Source organism: Tinamus guttatus, unplaced genomic scaffold (genome assembly GCF_059628265.1).
Source record: "Tinamus guttatus ecotype Peru unplaced genomic scaffold, ASM5962826v1 Tinamus_guttatus_pri_ptg000561l, whole genome shotgun sequence".
Classification (NCBI taxonomy): domain Eukaryota; kingdom Metazoa; phylum Chordata; class Aves; order Tinamiformes; family Tinamidae; genus Tinamus; species Tinamus guttatus.
Genome location: NW_028289095.1, coordinates 121,232 through 146,380, shown reverse-complemented (window position 1 = coordinate 146,380; position 25,149 = coordinate 121,232). Strand labels below are relative to the sequence as shown.

At 40.9% G+C, this 25,149-nt stretch overlaps 2 protein-coding genes across 3 annotated transcripts in view; one reads left to right on the top strand and one right to left on the bottom strand.

The window, feature by feature from the left end:
• The window catches only part of IQGAP2 (IQ motif containing GTPase activating protein 2), a 110,544-nt gene that overhangs the window by 14,637 nt on the left and 70,758 nt on the right, over nucleotides 1–25,149 (bottom strand). The window contains exons 14-27 of one of the 2 annotated variants that reach the window (XM_088534421.1): nucleotides 22,790–22,914; nucleotides 20,929–21,092; nucleotides 12,547–12,637; nucleotides 9,065–9,223; nucleotides 7,768–7,910; nucleotides 6,640–6,810; nucleotides 5,021–5,104; nucleotides 4,339–4,410; nucleotides 3,998–4,067; nucleotides 3,493–3,701; nucleotides 2,745–2,894; nucleotides 1,935–2,098; nucleotides 1,051–1,275; nucleotides 314–454 (exon numbers count right to left, since the gene is read on the bottom strand). In XM_088534421.1, the coding sequence (XP_088390547.1) occupies nucleotides 314–454; nucleotides 1,051–1,275; nucleotides 1,935–2,098; nucleotides 2,745–2,894; nucleotides 3,493–3,701; nucleotides 3,998–4,067; nucleotides 4,339–4,410; nucleotides 5,021–5,104; nucleotides 6,640–6,810; nucleotides 7,768–7,910; nucleotides 9,065–9,223; nucleotides 12,547–12,637; nucleotides 20,929–21,092; nucleotides 22,790–22,914 (1,968 nt within the window). The remainder of the gene's footprint in view (nucleotides 1–313; nucleotides 455–1,050; nucleotides 1,276–1,934; nucleotides 2,099–2,744; nucleotides 2,895–3,492; nucleotides 3,702–3,997; nucleotides 4,068–4,338; nucleotides 4,411–5,020; nucleotides 5,105–6,639; nucleotides 6,811–7,767; nucleotides 7,911–9,064; nucleotides 9,224–12,546; nucleotides 12,638–20,928; nucleotides 21,093–22,789; nucleotides 22,915–25,149) is intronic. The other variant, XM_088534422.1, reaches the window with a different exon arrangement.
• F2RL2 (coagulation factor II thrombin receptor like 2) lies at nucleotides 14,906–17,946 on the top strand. The gene is made up of 2 exons (XM_010227271.2): nucleotides 14,906–15,129; nucleotides 16,770–17,946. The coding sequence occupies exons 1-2, from the start codon at nucleotides 15,072–15,074 to the stop codon at nucleotides 17,855–17,857; spliced, it is 1,146 nt and encodes a 381-aa protein (XP_010225573.2). The 5' UTR covers nucleotides 14,906–15,071; the 3' UTR covers nucleotides 17,858–17,946.

Genomic DNA, 25,149 nt, shown 5'->3' with positions numbered 1-25,149 from the left:
CAGATGAAAAGGAAAATAATGGAAACACTTAGATGAAACAAACATCATTCTAATCACCCAAGCTTTCTTTTCTTTCTCTCTCTCTCCTCAGCCACTTAAAACACAGAACAAGATGATAATGGAAACTACAAAAGGTTTCACACTTAGGTAGACATTCACTAGGCTAAAACAATGTAGGGTTCTGCAATGTGGAGAAACCTCTCCCTCTACTGGAGAAGTCATTGAAGAGGTATATCAGAAGCCAACTGGAAAGCATAAAACTTCACCGTGCACATGAACTGCAGACTAGAGATAGTCCTAGCTCAGCACTTACGGCATCATAGTGAGAGATGAGAATATGGAGGTGAGAACTTTGTCTGTTACTGCTCGCAAACTCTGAATCGACGATTCCAACTTGTTGACTACTTCTGTATGTGTTAGTGCTTGTTCTGTGGTTACATCATATGGCAATTTGCTGCAAAGCAAATCAGCAAGTTAAATCAGCCTGAACCTATTTGAGACTAAAACACAATTTGTTTGGCTTTGTAAGGTCATCAGTGAACAGAAAAGAAGAAACACCTTAGGCAAGACAGATACAGCTGAGCTTGCTTCAATAACACAATTCTCAGATCCACTTTTTTTGAGAACAGGGGTACAACATGCCATCATGTGCCCTCCCTACTTACAAAAAGTGAATTTTTACAAATTAGATTTTTGAGAGTCCCACACATGGATTTCTGTTCCCTAGTGTAGCTTCTTAAAAGCACAGGACACTCCCAACAGATGCTGTTACAAACCCTGGACATAAGGCTGCAACTTTTTCCATGGCATAGCTTACTATACCAGTAAAGATTATGATGGAAAGGACTCAAAGTTCATGGCCAGCAGGGACCTTCCTGCTCAGAACAGAGTATAGTACTTCAATTACTCCACCACACTGCTCTGCAAAATCTCATCATGTCATCAAGACATGAAGGAAATGGGTGGACGCCTGGGACGGACAAAGCAAAATTTGTCAGGAAATGAGTTGAACTGAGACATAGCTCTAGATTTAAGAGTATCATCACTCACCTGGCCTCACCAGTCTGCATTTCTAACTGGTTTACCCATGCCTTGTACACATCCACAGGGCTAGTGTTGATTATGAGGGACTTGTCATCCATGATGTCCTTCACCACTGGGGCCAGGAGCTGGCGCAGGGTGTTCTGCCCTCGAGCACCTCGGTTGAAGCTGACAACCATCTTAATGACAGTGGGGTTTCCAGTGACAATATCCTGTATCTGATCCACCTTGGAGCTGTAGCAAAAGCAGAACACTTCTCAGATCTGACAAAAGTCGCCCATACTTTCTAAACATTTTTCAAAAACACATTTTTGAAAGCATCTTTTCAGTATCCTAAATAGCTCTTTCTTTTTACATGCTGAAGCATGCTTATACAGCCTATATATTAGACTTCTATAAAAGGCAAGACTATAAATGTTACTTGCTGAATTGTAATTTGAAATAACGTCCCTGGAACATGGTATTTTGTGAGTGGCTGCTAATCAATACTTATTTCAGGCACAAATATCTGATTAGCAGATACCCATTAAGGGCATAAATTTAGAGTTTATTATTTCAGGAGAAAGCACAAGCTCTACACTTAGAGAACACATATTTAAACAAGGAGAACATGACACTAACATTTCATACTCAAGTAGAACAGTTAAACTGCAGTATTTACTCTTTCAAGTGATCTATCACATGAAGATGTCTCCAAAATAGAAACATTTATCTGAATCTAAGATAGTTTGAGCTAGAATCACACTACTCTGAAAACACCAATTTATCTAGTGACAATTACATGTGTATTTCCATAACAAAGTTATAGCCAAATTCTTTAAGGTATAATATTCAAAAATCATTGGCCTAGCTATAAGACAAGTTAACTGAAGTCTTCTAGTAAGTGTACATACTTTATTTCTTCTTCTAGAGCAGTTTTAAAGAGTTTGAGAAGCAGATATTCTTCTCGCTGATTGGAGGCATAGTTATACAGAGTGAAGATGACTGTATCCATAAATTTGGTTGATTTGTTTTGAGGCATCTGGAAAATCAGCTTCGCCAGATACGTGGGATTAGTCTACAAAACAAACAAATTACTCAAATTCTATTTTCTGTGACAAACTATCCATACTTCAGGGGCAACACTCCTTCTGCTAACTCTAAAAGCATTTACACTGATTACCACATATATCATTTTTCTGCACAATTTTACTTTTTTCCAAATATGAATGCATAAAAAACACTGAACACTGCACTAAGCAAATGGCATAGATGAGGATTTCATTGGGAGTCTCTGAACACAGTACTTTAGATCTAGCATTAAGGCACACAATAGTGCATTAGCTCTATTGACTTGAGATTAATAAAAAATACAAAGCCAGATGGATTATGTGCTGTCAGCTGCCTAAGACAGTTCCATTTTCCCCCATATATAATGTAAAGATAATGGTAATTTCTGTGTACTAAAAAATACATAGAAAACCTCATTTCCATTCCATTATAGACTGAGCTTATTCTGAGGAAAATCAGCTTTTTTTGCACAGTTTAAGGACAACAAGGATATTCTCAAATACAGGAATATTAGAACACGGTGACATTTACTGTGGTCTGTGTACTACAGTCCTTTGGAGATCTTTGTGATTATCGCTGAAAGCACTAAAACAAAGCAAGCAATACAGTTTGTCTTCAGTAATTTGTGTTTTAACTTCTACATTAAAACTTACCTGTAAAAGGTAGAATAAATGTTGGTAAGCTTCCAGTTTTTTCCTTCTCTCCTTGCTCAAACCTTTGATACCCTGTTTGTCAACCATAACCATCTCTTCCAGTTGACTTTTGCTCTTTTTGTTAAGTTTCTTACTGTGCAGTACCACATCCTGCAGACACCATAACCAAAGGTTTAGGTCATATTCACAATATACAAAATAAAAAATTTTCAGCCATTTTAGTGTCTGATTTCTACAAGGTCTTTAATTAGCAATTTTATGTTTTAGTCTATTTACTAACCAGTGCTTTGAACATGTTCAACTACCTCATTGCCAGTATGTCTTGCCAGGAACAGCTAAGAAACCTGGTTTTATGTGTAGACTCATTTATTTGCAATGAGAAAGCTCTCAAACATTTTGAGGTCTATTCCATTCTACCACAGTAAATGTGCTTAAAGCCTAACAAGAAATTCCATGCTTGAGCAAGGAATTTGTACTAGATCTCTAGAGGTCCCATCCAACCTCAATCATTCTGTGATTGCGTGATTACTCTTGTTTATTATTAGCAAAATAACAAAATTTAGTGAACTGACATAATTGGAAGAGAGTAACCTCTAATGCAAGCCACATTTAGCTATTCTGATATCTTAAAACAAGTCAAGTGCTTCATTTCCCAGGAGTATTTTAACTAATTCTAATCCAACATTGCTTGAACACAGCAAAATGCTCAGTGCATGCTACCAAGGGTGTTTGAACACAGTCTGCTGACCTGAAGAGTGATTCTGTTTTTTACCAGCAGTCCAATCTTAATATCCATTAAGTTCAAGTCCTTCTCCAGTTGCTGATTGGATCGGATTTTTGTAACCACTTCTTCCCTTAACCTTGTTACTTCTAGTTCTTCTTGAAAGTCTAAGTCACTTTGGTCCAAGAGGTAGGCAAATTTGCGCAAGACAGTCAAGGGCGGATTTTCAGCACCAACTACAGTCAGAGTAAACAGGCTTGTTAATAGACATGACATTGAATCCACAAAACAGTCAGAACTGGTTCCTACAGAAAAACACTCAACTCTAGAAGTTCATACCACTCAGACAAGGGTAAAATATTTTTTCATCCTAAGCAAGTAGAGATTTTTAAAACTGTTGTAGCTGCAAAACAGTTTGTTTGCAAATATTTGGAGATGCTTTCAAGTGGAACAGGGAACTTATAGTTTTATGAATGACTGAACAGTAATATACATCTCTCCAGATATACAAAGTTTAGCTATTACCACTTACTTAGTGTTCTGTAGTCCTCCCTAGCTTTATTTGCTCTGAGAAATGCTTGTATCTTCACAATTTCTTCATTCTGGAAGAGATCAAAATTAGGCACAAAGAATCAAGAAACCTCTAAACTACAGCTTACGTTTTGTGTAACATGATGAATACAGGTATCTAGATTAAGACTAATGTTTCTAGGGAAGAAAAAAAGAAAAATCAAAAACACCACACAGCAGTCTGCAGTTAGGATGAATTTCTGTTCAGAAAAATCCTGCAGAAGCTGTGTACTCATTCCGGGGATTCCAGGGCACTGCCCTCATTTTAATGCTCTGTGCTGAAGTTGGAGAAAAAGTACTTACATGATCCTTGAAGTACTGCAGACGTTTCCTATAAGCTCTCCTTGCTAGCCACATTTTGATCCATGATTGAATCTGAAAGTTAAGTAAGAATTTCATGTACACTGGACATAGGTGGGTATGGTGGATGTTAAATTATCTTCTGATGGTCCCCTACTGTGCTGTTATTTCTGGGGACACATGATCACACCATTGGCTCCTATAGTTCAGCGACCAAACTGAGGCTTTGCTGAAAACGCAGGTTGAATTCAAGGCTTTAAGATAATGGCTGGTTTCACATCTCAGCTCTCATTTTTACATTTCTTATTTTTAAGAGTTGAATATGCTAATTAGGATACTACATTATGACTAGATCACATTACCATCCCATAGAAAACTTAACACTTTCTGGACAAATACATTTGCCAGTAGTATCATTTCATTAAAATTTAACAGCTCTCGCATTTTCCAATTCAGTGCAACAGAAAGGCAAATAGAAATCTCTCAAGCTCTCAAATTCAAAACATATTGAAAGACCAAAACTTACCTTTCAAGAATTGAATTACTGAAGCCACCAATTTAAAAGCTTTCAATGTTACACAAGTTTCTGAAATTAAAGTCTGTTCAATTTTTACTGTTACAGTCTCTCAGGATGTGGAAAGCCATAGAAATCCATGAATACATCCAAGCACAAATGGAATCTTACCTTGACAATAGCAGCAACATTGCCTTGAAGCACCTTTAGTCTGTCAACATAGCTTTTCCTTTGTTTGTATCCTTTCCAGAAAGCCTGTTTTATAAAAAAGGAGACCATTTTTATTAGTAATAGACTACTACTCATTCAAAACTATATATACACACCTTAAAATGGATATCGATGTTCATCCTGTACAGTAAAAACTGCCATTACGGCAAAAAGATAGTTAAGTCATGAGTATGTAGGGCTGTGTCTTTGTATTTTTAAGATGCCTTGATATAGTCCATGTGAATTTTGACCAATCTCAACATTTCGGTGTCAAATGCCATTTCCTCTCCATCCCCTGAGGTCATCCTTACTCTGGCTTTTGCCACCAGTACATCAAACCCGTGACAGTCACAGTCTGTACCCTGCATACAGGCAAACTCAGGCTCCCTTTCCCATTAGATCCAAGAGCTGTCCTCTTGCCACCATTCCTGCCCAGCCCAGGCCCCCTTACCAAGTCTCTGGTCTAAGATTATCAGTCTGCCATGGTCACTGAGGACCATCTTGTTACACAGAGAATGTTACTTTCTAAAACTGCCCCCTTGATTCTCCTTCCACTAGTCCAAAATCAAAACTTTTGGCCAGGACCTCAACACAAAGGATAAGCAGCTGCTCTTGACCTTTACCTTATTTTGACTTTCTTCTCTATCCTCCATTTACTGGCTTTTCACAAGTCACATCCATTTTAATGCCCGTGGAAAGCAATCAGATAATAACTTTGCCCACACGCACACACACCACATCTCCAGATACTGTTGAACTTGGCCACAGACACTGAATTCCTCAAAACAATTCAGTCCTTTACTAAGCCTGGACACCATGCAGTAAAACAAAAACTCAATCCAACAGACAGGCTCTAATAGTAAGAGCATATATTACCAGGAATAGTTAAAATATGTAAATATAAATGCCCAAAATAAAAATTAGTTGTCCATGATATTATACTTCCTTCTTCAGTATTAAGAGTTCTGGGATTTTTTTTTCCTTGTTTGTTTTTAAAGATTTGAGTAAATTGCTTCTAACAAGAGGTTTTAATTTAACTATCTAAAAATCAGCCATCTGTGCATTTGTCAGTGTTGACACTCGGCAGAGTTTCCTTTGCACTGCCTTTGGCGGACAGCAAGCTGAGCACGTCCAAGCAACACTGCTGGATGCGGAGCCCAACCCCCTCCCTGCCCACTTGTGGCACCTTCACAAAGCAGTGACAAGCACAGCTTCCCGCTGGGGACTGCCTGGAAAGGAATGCCCTTCCTACACCATGCTTCACCAAGGAGTTCTTTGCTTCAATACTCGATGACCATCTTCCAGTTTTGTAGTGTGTATAATTAGGTGCATCATACATGACTGAAGAAGCTTAGATCACAGGTGTATATGACGTACTGTTCTTTTAAAATGGGGCATCTGCTCTTTAAAAGCTCACTCTAGTGGAGACAGGGACACATTTACAGAAGCAGATGTTTGAGCTGCTGCTAACAAAGCCAAGTTGGCAGACACATCTGAGGTCTGTGCCAGCACTACTGCCACCATCTGTCACATACCACCCTCCATCCCCAGAAAGGTGACCTCTTGCTCCAGCACAATACCTGTATTTTGACAGCAGACGGTTCCTGGCTTTGCAGGTAGGCTTTTCGGGCTTCGTAGTTTTTTCTGACTAAGAACCCCCTTGCTCGGGCTTGCAGCTGAACAATCAGATTTTCATTAGCAAGCCACAGCTGCTCTCGATTGTAATCTGCTGTAACTTGCCCAACAATGCTCTGTTAAGAGATCATGGAAAAGGGTCATTTGAAAGGAACTAGGGAAAGAAGCCAAAACCATTCTGGAATTTAGCTTGTATTCTTTGCATCTGTATAGCTTATGTCTACCATATCCAAGCCCTTCCAATTTATCCATAGGTTTAATCAAAAACAATAAAGAGCTACTTCAACCAATGATTTTCTTATAAAGCATAACGGAACTCCTTTCAATTAGCCAGACAGACATGCCATTCCCAAGTTTTTTTAATATAGACAGCAAGGTTGAGAGTTCTACTTTCCTAATGCTTGCAAGCTTTAAGAAACCAGAAGTCTAAGAATATAGGAATCTAAAATTGAATCTAGGAGCTCTGTACATAGAAGTACAAATTATACTACTTACATACTTCAATGTCGCTCCTGTGAAAGTTTCTGATGAATCTACACTGACTTTTTTTGTGCAGCATATTAAACCCATAAACCAGATGTGCTGCATCAATATGAACACCAGCTTGCACAGAAGCTTGTGTGATCTTTGTTGCAAGTCATTTCATGCTAAAAGAAAGCCTCCGCAGTAGAGGGTTTGAAGTACCAGGCTCATCATGTTTGGAAATATAAGTATGCTGACAGATGATAAGATTTAAACACAGAAGTGTCCCCTCACCACCCCAAGTACACTATGAAACTCATCATAGGGCAGTTCAAAAAAAACATGAGAGAAGAACAGTAATTTGATTTTCTTCCATCAATGTTTCTACTGAAGGCCATTAAAAAAGATGCTCTAATTGCATACCCTGCAGTTAGGAGGTGCCTAAATCATTGTCAGACACAGGACAGGAAGATGCACTTTAAGATGCTGCTTTATTGAAAGAAAAAAAAATACTGAGTTAAAAGTGTCTTTGGTCTCCTCTGTACAGTCTTGACATTGGCACATCTGTCCAATGTTATGCTGCAATTGCAGCAAACATTTCTGCAACTTACCTGGATTTCTTGACCAGTTAACCATGAAGTTTTTGGTGCAACTCCTTCAGGGGCAACACAGGTACCTTGTTCAGTTTCCACATTGTAATAGTAATCATACACATCTTTCATTACAAGCTTAATCCATGGACTTTCATTAGAATCTGAAAGCAATACATACTGATATTAGCATGCATTTTGGAACCCTGTTACAGGGAAAAGTTACAGTTCCCCATCTCTACATCTGTTACACCACTAGCTATTTTCTGTGCCATATTTCCATACACTTTGAGCCATTTTGAAAAAAGGACATTTTCAAAATATCCTATTACATTAATCTGGATTATTCTTCCAGGACAGAAGAACTAAGAAGGTTGATGCAGAAATGCTATCAGCTTCTTAAAACCGGAACACACCAACTTCGTGCTGACTGCTGAAACAGTTTTTGCCACATCTATTACACCCATAAGTGAAACAGAAACAGTGTTGCCTGCCTGGCTCCAGGTTTTACTGACACTTAATCCACAGATTTCCTATAGACAAGTCACAGCTATGCTTGGTGCAATCAGCTTTGGTAAACAAGGCTGTATCCTGAAGGGCAGGAAAAGCTTAATTTCCTCATGGAGGAAAGGCTCCAAGGTAAAGCTGACAGAGTCGGTTGTGCAAGATGCCCTTTCAAAGCTCACAGTGCAGGATGAAACATGAAGATCTGCTCTAAGAAAGTGCACTACATTGACAGTAGTGCATATTTTAGATTGGTAGCTAAGCCTGGCTGTGTTAGCAATGATCTGATGGCAACTTAACATGCCAAAGGATTCCATCATCTGTGCCATGTGCAGAGTCTGGCCCCAGGCACTGCTGACACATGCTCCAGCATAGCATAGGGACCTGGAATGAGTCATGGGTACATCAGCAGACCCTGGCCTGGCCCTTGGCAAATGCCTGTGAGGCTGCAGTGCAAGTCTCCCCTGCTCCAGCTAGCAGGCAGGGAAAAACTAGTGGTGTGGTTTTCCAAGAGTGTGGACTAGTCTATCAGCAGTCACAGGGAAGCTGCCCTAACTTGACACAAAGCTAATATGACCCTAGTTAGCCTCTAGAAATAACAATGCAGGCTCAGGAATGGCTGTAGTTATCTGAAAAGATGCAACAATCCAGACTTACGTAAAAAGGACTTGGGCAAATGTATTTCTCAAAACATTACAAAACAGCAGTCCTGTCCTGCAACTTACAGTGATTTTAAGTAAGCCTGCCATGCTGTTTTCCCAGATGTTTCAATGATGTTTAAGTGTAGAAATTTTCTATTGAGGTAGGTTTTTACCTGTATGTTTTAGCTTCTTGGCTTCTGAAAGGGTCTTGAAATAGGTTTCAGAACATTCTGGAATGACTCGTAGTCCAAATTTAGACTGCAATATCATCAGGATGGCCTGTGAATCGCCCTTCTCCAAGCTCTTGTTAATCATTGATGTCCCGAGAGCCACTAGGATAAAAAATGACATAGAACATCAGATGTTTTATGGTATACATGAAAATTCACAGCGCCTCTGTCCTTTGCAGTCTTGCATGTGTGCAAGGACAAGGATTTCAGACAAAAGCAAGCTCATAGAATAAAAAGGTGGGCTTGGAAGCAGTCATAGCACAATCGAGAGTGGTCTGTGAGCACAGCTGCTCTCTCATCAACCAACATCGCAAATGACACTGATGGAGAAGGCCTAAGGATGGCAGGCACCCAAATTCAACAGAAATGATTCCTTTACAATGATAAAGGCTGACACCAACACTGCTGCTCTAAAGGACCATGTGACTCCCTATAAAATGATGAGCTCAATGTATCCATCCCCAGCTGCAGGAGATCTACAGGCTATAAATACACCAATTTGTTTCCTGCAGCACCTCAGTACCTGCTCACTGAAGGGCTCTTTCACATCCATCCTTCCTTCACACAGCTAAGATATACAAAAACACAGCTGTCCTCTCTGATAAGCCCAAGTCTCCGGCAGGGCCAAAGATCAACTCTTTCCCATAACAGGGGCACTCTCAAGAGATTTTGCTGACCAACAGCCTTCTTAACACAGAACAGAAGGTCTGTACCAGTATCTCTCCTTGAGGGGTGTCACACTTGCAGCTAATCTCATTTTGTTCTCCACTTGGATAAAAAGTAGAATAGCCCACACTGGTTTGACACATGGAGCAACATGTTGCAAATTGCACTGCAATTTGCCAAAGAATTTGAAAATACACCCCAAGCATGAGTGCTTCCTGAGCATTTCTCCCTAAGTGAGTACACAGGAAGCAGAATCCTTTGTTGACTGGAAAGACCATTTGTCTAAAAGCCTTTTTAAATTGTAACACATGTAATACTTAGCATTTTGCTTTGCTTTTTTATGCCACATTTAAGGCAGAAGAGTTACTCAAGAGTGTTCCAGCAGAGCTGTGAAAGCACCTTCTCTTATCTTACTGCTATCACCACAGCAGTCTCAAAGATTGTTTGCTCTAAACATCAGGCACTATTTTTGTATGAAATTCTTGGCAGAGGCAGAATTCAAAAGATTTTGACCTGTCTAGCTCAGAAAAGCTAAGACTTGATTTGTAAGTTATAATTAAGTTGAACTTTCTAAGTTTAGACTGTGCGAACACAGCCTGCTAACTTCCTGAAGTAGGATATATCTATTATAGGAAATATCAGGTTCTGTGTTGAGGGGAAATTAAACTCTCAGTATTTATCTGCAAAAATCTTTGCCTCCATTTAAAGAACATGGATGATGCTGTGCTGATAAATGTCTCGTTTCAACGCATGAGAGAACATGGGAGATCACCAAGAATTTTCTTACTAGCAGCTTGTTAGAATACTTTGTCAATCATATTTGATTATGCAAACATGGTGACACAAACTATATAAAAAATGTACTGTAACAGGTGACTAGTAGACAGGGCAGAGGCCTATCTCTCACAAATCATGTGGTATTGGTATGAGTCACTGTGGCAGGTTCTCTAAGCCACTTTTGTGACATTCATGGTACTCAGAACAGAGGCCACAACCTAGCTTGTTTCCCCATCACTTTTTAGCTTTAACTGACATCTTCATAACTGACAAGTTATGACGAATTTCCTTCCCATCTTTGTGCCCAGATGTTTCCTCATGCCTCTGGTTACAACTGATTGGAAAGTATTTTTGCTCTTACGGGAAGGTGTCTATTTCCCAAGCATAACAGCACGATTGGGACGGCTACGCGCTTCTGATCCCACCTTAGAAAAGAAGCTTTACACAGACGCACGACCTGTGAAATTACGGCACAGGTATTTGGTATAGCTATCTAGTTAAGTTTATATTGCAAATCAATTCTAGCGTAACAGCAACGCTAAATGCAGCGTTTCTGTGACAGGGATAGAAAGTTAAATATTGTAAGCACTAGCCCTGCTACCTTTATTCACCCACACCATTCAAAATACTTCTGACTCTTGACTACCTATAAGCAAACAAGCTGCAGCACTGTATTAATAGAGACTGAAAGCAGCATTGCAGGAATGCATTGAGTTCAGCAGCTGTATTCACAAGCTCTGAGTGTGCTAAAGAAGGCGGATCTGACTCATGTAGGCAAATGCCCCGACAGCCAAACTGATATCGAATCCCAAGCCAAATTACAGAATCACAGGATGGTTGAGGTTGGAAGGGACCTCTAGAGATCATCTAGTCCAATCCCTCTGCTCCAGCAGGGACACCCAGAGCACGTGGCACAGGGTGGCATTCAGGCAGGTTGGGAAGGTCTCCAGAGAAGGAGACTCCACCACCTCTCTGGGCAGCCTGTTCCAGGGCTCTGTCGCCCTCACAGTAAAGAAGTTCTTCCTCACAAGGAGATTAAACTTCTTATGTTTCAACTTGTACCTGTTACCCCTCACCCTGTCACCAGCTACCACTGAGAGGGGCCTGGCCTCATCCTCCCTACAATCACCCCTCAGGTACTTGTACATATTGACCAGATCCCCTCTGTCTTCTCTTCTCCAGCCTAAACAGGCCCAGCTCGCTTAATCTTTCAACTAAACTCAGCTAGCCCACACCAAACCCCTCAGATTATCTACCAGACTTTCTAGCATGCCCCATCTACCCCATGATTCTTGTTTTTACATTACTTGTCACTTAATTATATTTTAGTTACATTTTCTAAATTATATTTAATCAAAACTTTAACACAAGATAGTATTAGGTATATCCAGTACACTGTCACAGGACAAACCTCAGGCTTTTCTGTACAGATTATTCCTGCTTCTTCACAGATTGGAAGTGCATGCACTTCTCCTGAGTGCACTTTTTGCTACTTAAGAAGATGGTCTTAATTTTTATTCATTATGAATAAGAGGCATTATAAAATAAGGTTAAGCAAAGCTATACCCACTTAAGAATTAGCATGCATCAAGATTTTAGTCTTATAAAAGCAAAAGTAATCTCTTAATGATCCTATGCCTTCTTTCTCATTTCAGGTGAAATACAGTAATGCAGCAGGGTTTCACCAGCTCTGAAACACGCCAACACTAGAAATTTTAGTCATCTCATTAACCTTTGTAAGAGAAATCACTAAGTTATCAACCAAACCTTAAAGACCAAAACCCTAGACAAAATTAACACCATTCCTGAGACTTAAATGATTCCCATCCCATGGGAAGGGATTTCTTCACAGATTACACATTCATTTCTTCCTGTGTGTTTAAAGGTCATTCACACATCTCACAAGATAGACAGATTAGTAATTCAGCAGTTTTCCAAGACTAAGAACAACATGGGCAATATAAAGGTATGTCAATGCTTACAGATTTCTGCTTCTTTTATATTACTATTGGCATCGTTGATCCCTTTTTGTATTTCATCCAGCCACAAAACTGCTGAGTCATCCTGGGATTCCTGGAAAAAAGATAAAGAAGTGCTTTGTAATTAGTTCCTTCAGTTCTTTCATAAAAGAACTACAAGTATTATAAAAATCTGTCCTAACATACTGATAGAACTCTGGTACACAAGCTCCCTTGGGCACTAAAAATAATTTGACCACTTGAAAGCAGCAATAAAACAAAGGTTTCAGCTCATATTCCACTGACTGACTTGAATAAAGGCATGTTCAAACACCAAGACCTCAAGGCTTTTATTTTTAGAAGGCACCATTCTAGCAAAGGTAAAGGAAAATTGAAAAGCAAGAACAATGTTTTATCTCCATAACATGTAAGCAAAATAATTGCAGCATTAGGTAAAATCAAGCATAACCAAACACTACAGCGATAGTAACAAAAACAGACCTAAAGATTATAGAACATTAATCTTCTTCCAGAATTCCCTATTTGGAAATGTTACATACACCCACCCCCCGAGTAAAGTTTACATGAGAAAATACCAGCACTAACACTGGCATAAAACGACAGCTCAGGTTTAGTAATGATGACTTACTTCAGGTAGCAAACATTTCAGGAATTAAGTAGCAGAGCAGGTTTCACAATTCATGACACTATATCCGATGTGAAATAGAGGGTTCTCTGTACAAGATAATCCTCCCTTCCTGCTAAAGCTTCAACCTAAGGCTACAATGGACAGAGCCAATGTCCTGAAGCAAACTGACACTAAGCAGCTTAAAAGGCTACAGGCACAAGTTTACACAAAAAATCAGGGGCACGAGAGAGGTGCACCACTTAGGTACTAGCCCAAGAAAAACTGCCCATTTTTGAGCATCATGAAGCAGTTTGCACAAGTTGTGATTTGGAGCTCTACAGAGCAGCTGATTTCTAAAACAGGAACCTGAAGCTGGATGTCGGCAAGAAAGCAGCCAGTGAGCGGAGAGAGCCAGGACCTCACTGAGCGCTGGCCAGAGCGGTGCTGGGGCCGGGGCCACCCGACCAACCTGCAACACGGCAGCCCCGAGAACCACCGCGCTCCTCCGGCACCGTCACGGGCAGCAGCCGCTTCGGCCCAAAAACAGAGATTTGGGAGCTGGAGAGGCCATAGAAACAGAGCGGGGACAAGGGTTTCCCAAACAGAAAAGTGTTACATACATAAGATATTAAGGATGAGAGGAACTGGAATATACTGATTGGATAAAGAAGTGTATATGAACATTTCAGAAAATATTTTAGAGAAGTACTTCAGAAAATAAATGTCAGGAAAGTACCATATAGCACTAAAGGCTTACTGCAAACAACCAGCTTCACAATGGATTACAGGGCTCAACTGCAGGCCAAAATCCAATAGATCTGTGGTCCACAAATATTAAGGAGAGTAAACAGGAAAGAATAAATAAAAATGAAAAAACTCTCCTAGTTTCATAGTATATCTAAATGAAGCAACAATATGTTTAGATCAAATTAAGCATTATCAAGCACTGATGTAGTAGCAGGACACACAAGTGTAGTGTGATAAATTGGAGTTAACACTTGGGAGAGCACACACAAAAATGAAAAATCCCAACAAGAGTTTCCGGAATAAGATTGTGAAATGGGAAGGAATCTGCATTTCAGTTTGTACAAGTTTCATACAAGGACAAATACAAACATTGTTACAAAGCCAAACACCACTTACTTCGGTCCTCACTTTGTTTGGAAGCCAGACCAACTCTAGTTTTGTTGGCTGAAGGCAAACCACTGTTACCTGGCATTCCAGCAGATAAAATATTTCAGACAAAGGAGGGGAACAACAAAACAGTGAACAAACACGAGGTAAAGGCAGCAGCTTGTCAGGTTGCACATCGCCTGGACTTTGCTGGTAGAGAGAGACAGAGCACCCAGGAAGCACAGAGCTCATATTTGCTACATCAGGCAGAACATACTTTGTAAGATGTACTTTTTTCAGTCTTTCTCCTTTACATGTTTTGAACCAAGATCACCACTCTGTTCCCAAGCCTGATTTCTTCCTCAATAGTACAGGATTTAATTTTATGGGATTTGAGTCTGTGAACGAGACCTTTAAGGATTCCCTAAACCTTCCTTGGATCCTTGCACAAAAATATTTTCCCCCAAATATCTGTACACACAAATCTCAGCAGAAAACAGAGCCCCTGCATCACCTTCTGGGTCTTGGTAAATTAGGAGTTAAGTTGCTGCAGTAAAGCAATTTAATCTGTGCTGGGCAGGGGCTGAACTGAGTCATGTGTGCATATTTGGATACGTCACACCCTCCTCGCTGTAGTAGACAAAGAACAAACTAGCTTTGGCCATAAACCCCCTGTCCACAGGATGCTGCTGGGGGACAGAGCTATCACTCTCCAGTTGTTTGCCAAGAAATAAATCCCCTTAAAAAGCCTCTTGAAATGAGCTAGAGCAGCGCTGGATTTTTGCGGGCTGGATCTAAACACACTACAATGAAGATACTGGTTTTAACTGGAGTGTTCTCTCTTACCTCAAGTCTGTTTGTGGCAGGTAAGTTCTCCTTTCTGTGTTCTGTATTTTAGTTGACAGTTTTTGCTTTTCCAGCTTTTTAGTAGTTTAAATAGACTGCTCCACTCATTTAAAGCAGATCTTTACACTTCTTTCTCCGTGACACCTTGAATTATTTCTCCCTGTTAGCCCAATCACTTCCAGTAAGCATTTAAAAACCTCTTTTAATGGAGCATACAGAAAGCATCTCTCTCCCAAGCTCACCTTTGCCTACATTTCTAGGGTGTTTAGTAGTGTTAGACATGTAGAGTCATGTTTTCTCTCTGCTTTAAAGAGCTGAACAGCCCTACCACTTCACAGATGGTGTCATTACAGGGAAATGCTCCAATAGCTCTTTGTGACAAAAATAAATGAAGGAAATGATGAAATAAGCCAATTTACCCTCACTACAATTAAAGCTGCTTTCAAACTAAGTCCATCTGTGTAAGCTCTGTTATACATATATGTACATATACATACAAGTTATACAATATATTGTATACACATCTTAGAGTGATTGACGTTCATTTTTGACTAATCACCTAAAAAATATCAAAAGGTACGCAGTCTACTAATTACATTATTTCAAACCACTATCACAAGTTTGATGGTTTTAAAACTAAGCCTGGATAAAACTGTTTTCCACATTTTATTCCAGTACAGAAGGGTAAAAAAAATCCCTCTTTCAGTTCAAGTTTTTGTTCACTTTCTGTGAATTCCTATTTCAAAATAACCAAGATTTTTTAAATGACAAAAATTCACCTAACAGCTGCTGTTGTTTTATTCCCCAGAATCTCCTTTATAAGATCCTTTCTGATGCCACTTGTTGCAAACATGGGTGCTTCATCTTTGTGAGGGCATACTGACATTTCTAAATTCTCTACCAGATACCACAGAACAGCCATCTTTTATGCAACCAGCATTCTTGGGCTTTACCCCATGCTAACAGTATGTATCAATTAAGGATTTCTTTGCTGGAGAAAAGTTTTACTTCCTTACAAAAAAATGTGGCCTAATATTAATCCAAACACACTTGTTCAGTTCTTAACTGAACTAGCCCACCTCATGTAGGAGCAATTGAAAAGATCTGTATTTTTTTTAGAGTCCAAAACTGAAGAACACAGAGCATTAATTTGACTTTTAAGTTCAAAAATGAGTTATTTGGATTTTCTAACTGGAAAATTGTACGATGGAATTAAAATGGGTTTTTTGGTTGTTTTGTGTTTTTCTCTTCCATCTTCTGCTGTCATGCACTCCCCACATTAAATGACAAGAACTTTAATCCTCTTCCCTTTGAAAATCATGACCAAGCCTAGACCAAGCTACCTGAAGAATTACTAGGACTGGTACAACCTGTCAAAAGCCTCCACAGGTGAACATGTTGCATAGATGCCTTCTGTAACTTTGCCAGCAAAGATTACTGAAAATAAGTGAAACAGAAAACCTGGTTTAACATTAAATTTGTGCAAAGTTTTCAGGGTTGCATGTTAGATGACCAAAAAGATTGTCCATGAGCACATTTGGTATAAATCAAAAAATCACACAAATGACTTCTCACATGGAAAGATTTGCCTTTCCCCTTATTTGTAGCTGACTATACTGATAATCTAATATATTTAACAACTTTAACTTTCTTTTTTAAGCTTCAGAATCTTCCCACAATAACTCTGCAATTCAAACTGTGTCTCTTATCAAGACTTTTCGTGGATATTCCATCAGAGACTACGATTATATTCCCCCTTATGCTATAGAAGGGGAGACAACAACCGCTCGCACCAGAGAGCACAAATGCTCCTCAAAAGAGCCAAACGACTCAACTTTAACAGAAGTTAACAATACAACCTTGGAGTATCTGACTAGTTCTCTTAGCACCAAGCTAATCCCCACTGTCTACCTCAGTGCTGTCCTATTAGGCGTGCCATCTAATGCCATTATTCTGTGGATGCTGCTTTTCCGAATCCGATCGGTGTGCACTGCCATCCTCTACACAAACCTGGCCATTTCAGACCTGCTTTTCTGCATCGTTTTGCCTTTCAAAATAGTCTATCACCTCAACGGGAACAACTGGATTTTTGGGGAAATGATGTGCCGGACCACCACGGCCGTGTTTTACGGCAACATGTACTGCTCCATCCTGCTGCTCACGTGCATCAGCGTGAGCCGCTACGTGGCCATCGTGCACCCCTTCACGTACAAGAGCCTGCCCAAGCGCGCCTACGCCTCGGCTGTCTGCGCCGCCGCGTGGGCCGCCGTCTTCCTCTACATGCTGCCCCTCTGCCTCATGAAGCAGAGCTATTACGTGAAGCAACTGGACATCTTCACCTGCCACGACGTGCACAGTGCCTGTGAAACACTATCAGCCTTCCAATTCTACTACTACATTTCCTTGGCTATCTTCGGATTTTTAATACCTCTTGCAATTATCATTTTCTGCTACATCTCCATCATACAAACACTCAAGACTCATGAATGGTTCTGGTATGTTAAAGTTAGTCTTCTGATCCTGACTATCTTTGCTATTTGTTTTGTACCAAGCAACATTATCCTCATTATCCATCACATCAACTATTACTACTATAACACAGACAGGTTGTATTCTTTTTATCTAATCGCTTTATGTCTTAGCAGCTTAAATAGCTGCCTTGATCCTTTCCTGTACTTTCTCATGTCCAAAATTAGAAGTCAGTCCAACACCTACCTAACAATGGTTAAAGTATCTAGGGAAAAATGAATTTAGTTCTATATTTATTATTGTTGGAATGATTTTGTACAGTGTTAAGTCAGAGAGCAGTAAACCTGCGGTGCAACAACAAAACATATTAAAAAACAGGATGCTCAATAAAATTTACTTCCTTCCAAGCACCATATGAGAAGTGTCTTCTGAAATAAAATTTCAGAATTAGCAAAGTATCAGGCATATTACAGTAACTGGTATATTTAGACTCAGGGAAGTAGCTCAGCACCTCCATTTTATTCCAAAAAGCTCCCTTTTATGGACATAGGGAAGTGAATATCAACAACCACAGCCTCCAAACACTAGAGGACAAAGCAATTCCTGAATAGCACTTTTGAGTCCCATTCATGACTTCCAAATCTTTCAGATGAGCTCTCAGCACCGCAGGAAGCCTCACACCAAAAGATCCTTTGGAATAGGAATCGGAAATGGGAACAAATAAAAGCACTTTCTCTGTGTCCAGGAACAACATAGCTTCACAGAAGCTTCCTACCTATGCATCCTGATACAGCCAAGAGCAAATATTGCCCTGGATGATGAACCTGAAGAGCCAGGGTCCCTTCAGGTTCCAAGGGCAGTAAATCCACAGCCATATGCAGAACCTGATGCACTTCCAAGTTACCAGGAGAGGCCACCTCAGCAGCTTTGCACGGCAGACTTGTTCTTCCACTTTGCCAGCTCCGTGCGCCTGCAGCCCACGAGCGCTGCTCGAGGCTAACCCTTATCAGCAGCAATCCAGGCGTGCTTTGCTCTTGCTTGGTAAGCACAACAGGGAAGTTGTTCCCTAGTATTCCCTCTATTTCCACATCTTCACAGGAAATGCTTAGAGTGTTACAAACAACTGAGGACACTTATGATTAATTGTCCACATTAATAAAGCAAAGAGTTCACTTGCACAGTGAAAACTCAGGATCTGCAAGTCCTGAGTGCAAGTTCCTACAAAATGAAATCAGTGGCTGGTGTTCATATTTGTAATAACTGCAGTGTACAAGACTGACAATATAAAAGGGGATTTATATGAACTTTGTATAGCATTTTAAGAAGCATTACTTCAAAATAAAATCATTTGCACTGGAAAACTGAAAGTATCTCCAAGAGATTGGAGACTAGCAAGGCTCTTGGTTCCTAGTTTGAGGCATTATCTTCTCATTTTTGCAAAATGAGCAAGGACCAATATCAAAGTTACCTTTAAAGGTTACAGTTGTTGTAATTGATAACAATGCCAATTTGACTGTAAAAGCCAACTGCCTGCATCTCTATAATTAATTAAAAATAAAGCATGGGAACCATTTCAAAGTCTGCTGTATTTGCTTGATATTTCAGGTACAGATAATGCAACGCTGATCAGTTTCACTTCCTTAGGGCTCAGATACACTTGATTTGACACAGCTTTGAGAACTGCTACAAGCTAAAATTATGGGAATAAGCAAACTCCATGTTTGTATTCATTCAAGCAAGGAACAATGAGGTGAGAACTGAGATGAAACCTTACAATGGAAGCAGGAGATTTGGGTGCAGACTGCATTTACCAAAAGCTACCACAGTTTACAGGCAGGGATGTGACAGGAGAATGGGTGGAAGCAGGACTGGGTTGTGACCCACATGGTTTTCCAGACGTGGAGAATACAGGAAACGCACAGGCAGACCTATCAGCCTTGTAAATCAAACACTTCCTTCCTCTCCAGCCCACTCTAAAAACATGCCAAAAACGATTGAACACAGATGTGCTTTAAAAACAGGTATCGGAAGTGGGAGGCTGAATTTTACAGTTATGGCATAACCCTTTCATTTCTGTTTGTCTAAATATGACCTTTGTCTAAAGGAGGACTACAGTAATATCATAAAGTATACAGAGTAACTCACATAACACATCTACAATGGAAGTGTTTTGGTGTCTTTTGGGAACATGTTCTTTCCAAACAAGAGCACAGCTTATGGTGAGAGGCGGGGAAGAAGACACTCAAAGTAATCATAAAAAGGCTACAAAACACAAAAGCAAGCCTGAGAGGAGAGTGGTCAGCTGAAGTGCCCAAGAACACCCCAAATATCTTTACAGGGCATGCAAAGTAACTGGGGTGTACCAAACACCCCAAGGCACAGAGCAAGGGAGGAGGTTTGTAGGATCCAGGTGGGCCAACCCTGCACCTGTGTAAGCAGCTGAGACTTGTGCAACCGCTTTCCAAGGCTCTGGCTACAGTTGCAGACACTGTTCTCACAGCCCGAGCTGCAGGGGAGGTGGCAAAGCAGCAGGAAGGCCTTTCTACATGCCAAAGCCCTTGTGCTTTTCCAGGGGAACATTTACCTTAGGAACACACCGCATGAACTTTGGGTGTCTTTTGCAAGCACTAGGCTTTATGTGCTGTGCTCACAGCTCTGCCTAACCTCATGCTCACCTCCTGCAAGCTGCTCGCCTGCTCTTTGTTTATGCTGGGGCTGACAAGGGCACCGCTTCTGCGGAAGCGGATCCCGGCATCCTGCTGCGACGGGATGCCGGGACGTACAAGGAAGGCAGAATGTTGTTGCCTCTGCAGGCACGTACAAGGAAGGCAGAATGTTGTTGCATGACAATGGCAAGATAAAAATACACAAACCACTGTGTGATTAAATTCCCCAAATTGAAGCAACAGAGGCCCCTTAAATGTTCAGAAACCTGAATGTTCAGACTCCTTCAGCTCCACAACACTTCTGGCAAAACCTGAGATCTCATGCATTTTGTAGCTACCTGCCTGACACTAAACCTGCTAACTAGGTACAAATTCGCAACTACATTAGGGCAGCTATCCATGTGTTTTGGGAGTGCTGCAGCAACTTCGTAGTATGAACAATAAATCAAGGTTATATTAAGTCAGTACTGGCAAACACACAGAATATATTTTAGTCTAAATATAAATCCCTTGTGCCTTTCACAAGAGAAGAGGTAGTAGAAAACTTTGCCATCATAGGCTTATTCACCACCTCATTTGTACAACTAACTCAAAAAACAAGGGGTACCAGGACAGGGGCGTGCACGTAAGTAAAAAGAATCCGCATTGCGACATTCAACAAGCAGCAGCATTTAAAGCTCTCACCTTGCATTTCTGAGCTTTGGCTTGGTGCAGGACATCCTGATAATGCCTTGCATTCATTGGTCTCACATCTTGGAGTTTGGCTGTGGGTAACAATAGAGTTTCTAGAGTTCTCTCAGGATTTCCTTGGTCAATTGCTTCATTAATGTGACCAATGGCAATAATTCCTATGAAATGAAAAAGTTATAAAAATGTAGTTATCCAAGAAAAATACAGCTCATGACATGGGAAATACAAACATATAGCAGCAGCAGACAGGAAAAAAATCAAGTAACATGAAAGCAGAGGCAGCAACAGCAGCTAAAGATCTTTGCTCAAATATTCACATGAAGCTATTAAGTTGGACAGTTTTTCCTTGCTCCTTTCATTACCTAGTCAGTTGAACTTGCCTTCTCCTAAAACCCACATTTATCCTAGTCAAAAGAAAACGGACTTTTACAAGCAAGACAGGAGAATCCATATGAGCCTTAATATAAGGCATGAGGCTGTGTGTAAAGATGTGCAACTACAAGTTGATTTACAGTGTTGAAAGGTTCATTTGGGGTGATTTCAGACCTGATTACGTGGAACCCTCATCTGCACAAACATGCATCTCGTGATCTCTGAATGATGGCATGACATACCAGCTTAACCTCGTCGCTTTAGATTCTACCTTAGCTAACTGAGCCAAAGGTGTTTGCCTTTGGGCAAATCCCTTGAGTTTTCAGACCACTGGCACTCGGCATCACTTAACACCCCCATCCAACCTTGTTCAACTGTGACAACAGCTACCATCATTTTAAAACCGCAACATCTTCCCCATGCGAAGAGCATCAAAGTGCTCTGCACCAGATCCCAGCTCTCAAGAGCTACGACAGAGTGGGCAGTGAGTTGGAGCGAGGGCTCCACCCTCACCTGAGACCGACGGCATCCCTGCCAGCACCAACCCTGGTGCCACCGGTGCGGTCACACATGTGACCTCACAAGTGCTTAGAACCAGCTCCTCTGGGGGAACAGCGTCTCCTTCCATCCATCCTGTCCCCCACAGTGTGGGGGGAGGCATCACTGAACCCCACTGCAGCCACTCTGCTGATCCCCCGGCCTAGGCTGGATGCTTAAGTTCTGCACTTTCAGCATCAAACATAAGTTTAGAAAATCTCAGAAACCATTCCTATTGAAAAGAATGGCACAGGGACTCCTCTGTAGACAGGAAATAACTTAAAATGAACAGTAAGAGTAGCTGCACTGCACAGCTTCCTACCAGCTCTCTTGCTGAAAACATGGGCTTGGAAATAGTTAAAGACAAGAACTGCTTTTACCCAGGACACTGCCAGAAATTTTTGTCCCTCCCTCCTGATATATTGTGCTTGCAAATTCAGCAAAATCCCCACTCTAAGACCATCCATCTGAATTTGAGGAAAAAAATGCTTGACTGTGAGGATGCCAGAAGACCCAGAGAGTTTGTAGAGTCTCCTTCTCTGGAGATATTCAAAGTCTGCATGGACACAATCTGTGCAACAGGCTCCAGATGACCTTGAGCCATCATTGTAGATCTAGAACTACTAGATCTGCAGAGGTCCCTTCCAACCTCAACTAGTCTGTGATCCTGTGGTTCAGCACAAATACTGAAGGATATTTGCACTGCTGCCACATGCAGAGTACCATTGCACTGACCATGTCATTGGAAGCTGGCATCCTGCGACATCCTTCAGCCAGAGAAAAAGATAGCTAGGAGCACTTCAAGAAAATTTAAAAACTGGCAGGTATTTGAAATGATTTCATACTCTTTTTTTCTTGATCTGTACAAGACCATTCAGCACAGAAATGTATACGCTATGGATCAGACTGTCATCTCTGCCTGTAAGGTAGAGAAAGAGTTACTTACTTTCATTTTCTTCTTGAATTTGCATATTAACCATGTCAATGCAGTTCTGGATATCATTCCAGCTTAAATAATCTTGGCCTTGAGATGAAGCCTCTGACTTAATAGACAATAGTGTATCAGCATAACTACAAGAAGATATAAAATACATAAATGTATTTCATATACAGGAAGTCATATAAAGAGTCAATCAGAGGTACTGCCTATCATTTAGGGTATATCATTTTGCTCAATAAATTTCACATAAAAATTCATCTTCTGCCAGAAGTCATATAAACATGCAAGCTGCTGTATTTGTTCTACACATGCATTTCAGGAGCTAAAAAAATGGCCCATTTCTCTAAATCAAAGCATTGTTCCTTGCAACCTGGAGGAAAGGCAATGTATCAGTCCAAGAAGTTGCAGTCTATCATGCAAACAAGAGTGACTTCTTTAAAAAGAGTGGTATGATTATTTAAGGACACTACTATGGTCCAGGGTGACTCCACCACGTTGACAGCTGATTCCTTGGATTCTGTTGAGAGTTCGCCTCAAAAGCGCCATGAAATATTTGATTAGGACTTAAGATTACTCATATACAACATCCTTAAATCTCATTACCCCGTGCAGTTGTTTAAACTCTGGAAGTTTTAAACATTGACTGCAGACTCAGGAGACAACTTAAGGAAGGAAATTAATATTGTTTGACCTAGCGGCCAAAGCAGCTTCAATAACAGAGGCTCAGTGGTGCCTGATAAGCATTTTAGCTCTTGACAAAGCTATTTTGGACACATCTGCTCACACAGGGCTTTTCCTGTGACTTTTGCTCTTCCTGACTCTCCACGGGGAACTAGGGAGAAAAGCACTGGCATTTATGTCTACTTTATGTCCTTCTCCTGTGGGAAATCATTAGGAATAGAAGAATTTTTCTACCTCAACTTGGTCCACAGAGATGTATGTGGATCAGGATGCAGGCTGCATCTATCACCAGGCATTTCATAGTCACACACTGTGCTCCTAAGTAGCTTAACTTGATATTTGAAAGTTAGCATCTCTTGTCACTCCAAGTCTCATTAGAAAATGACTAAAGTCAGAAGAGAAACTAGGAGCTCTTATTTATCTTCCCCATATTAAGCACAGTTTAGCAGATCTATTGTCTTTCCTCTGAGGTTTTATTTTCTAGGAATGACAGTGCTATTGTTACTTCATCTCTTGTGGTAGAAAACCATCAAACATTTCATTTCTTTCACTGAGCTTTTGCTTGCTCTACTTTTCCTTTGGGCAGGACACAACAAAAGCTTCCTATAGTATTCATCATGTAGGTAGCAGCATGGATTTACACAATGGCATTAAGTTTTAATTTATTATCTGCCCTGATTGATTCCTAACATCCCTTTTGCACTGGCCTACAGCTGTGTTCAGGGATCAAAGCACAGTGACACCAGTCAAACCCTGCACTAGCTATGATGCACTAGCTTTTGTGCATGCATTTTTTTCCTCCCTGCTCACAGGTCCCAGCCTTACATCAGCAGAGACAAAGGCTCTGCTATAGCTGTTCTGTACCTGTTTTTTGCCTTTTGGCAGGAAAGAAGCCTCCCTCTGTCCAAAACACTGACCTATTCCTATAATTACTGCTCTCCCTTGAGCTCTGAGACATTTTAGGGGTGGCCCTCCTAGTCCAATAACCCTCAGCAGCCTAGGAGAGGGCTTCAGCATCCAGCCTGCCGTTCTAGGGGCGCCGGCCTGGCCCACGTGCCCCTGCACTCCCACACGCACCTCACGGCTCCGCTTGCAGGGGGCAGCGCAGGAGAAGCGGAGCGCACAGGGAGCAGCTGCCTGCGACGTGTCAGACATGTGGCCAGGATAGCAGAGGGTGGCCTCACAGCAAAGGCTTCAGTTTAGCACTGAACACGCACATATGCCGCAGCATCGTGCCTAGCTAGTAAGCAGGGAGGACTGGGCACCATTCCTTCAGACTTTTGCAGCTCTTAAGCAAAAAGGGTTTTGCCTTGCTTTAAGGGGCCTCCTGGACCTCTCCAGGCACTAAGCACACTATCTCATTCCAAAGATCTTTCAGTATTACAGGTTACTGATTAACAGTTTCCAGCTACAGTTCATGTACTAGTGCCTGCAAAAATTCTTGTCAGATCTTAAAGTTTGGTTCCCCAAAACCTCTTTCCTCCACCTCACATATTCCTCTGCCCTCAAAGATCTGAGGCCATGTGATTGCTTGTATTTACAGATGCAACTAAGTTTGACAATTGTCAATTTTCTAACATATTAGACAGATGTTTATCCTTTTAACTTGACAACCACAAAGGACAGTGTTCCTAGTAAAATGCCTACTTATCCTTTTGCAGAAGTTGCCAAATCTCATCCAGACA

Bases quoted from the DNA above. Each gene is read 5' to 3' on its own strand.
- F2RL2 (XM_010227271.2), top strand. From the start codon at position 15,072: ATGAAGATACTGGTTTTAACTGGAGTGTTCTCTCTTACCTCAAGTCTG. The intron at 15,130-16,769 runs GTAAGTTCTCCT...TTCTTTTTTAAG, and splicing joins CTCAAGTCTGTTTGTGGCAG to CTTCAGAATCTTCCCACAAT.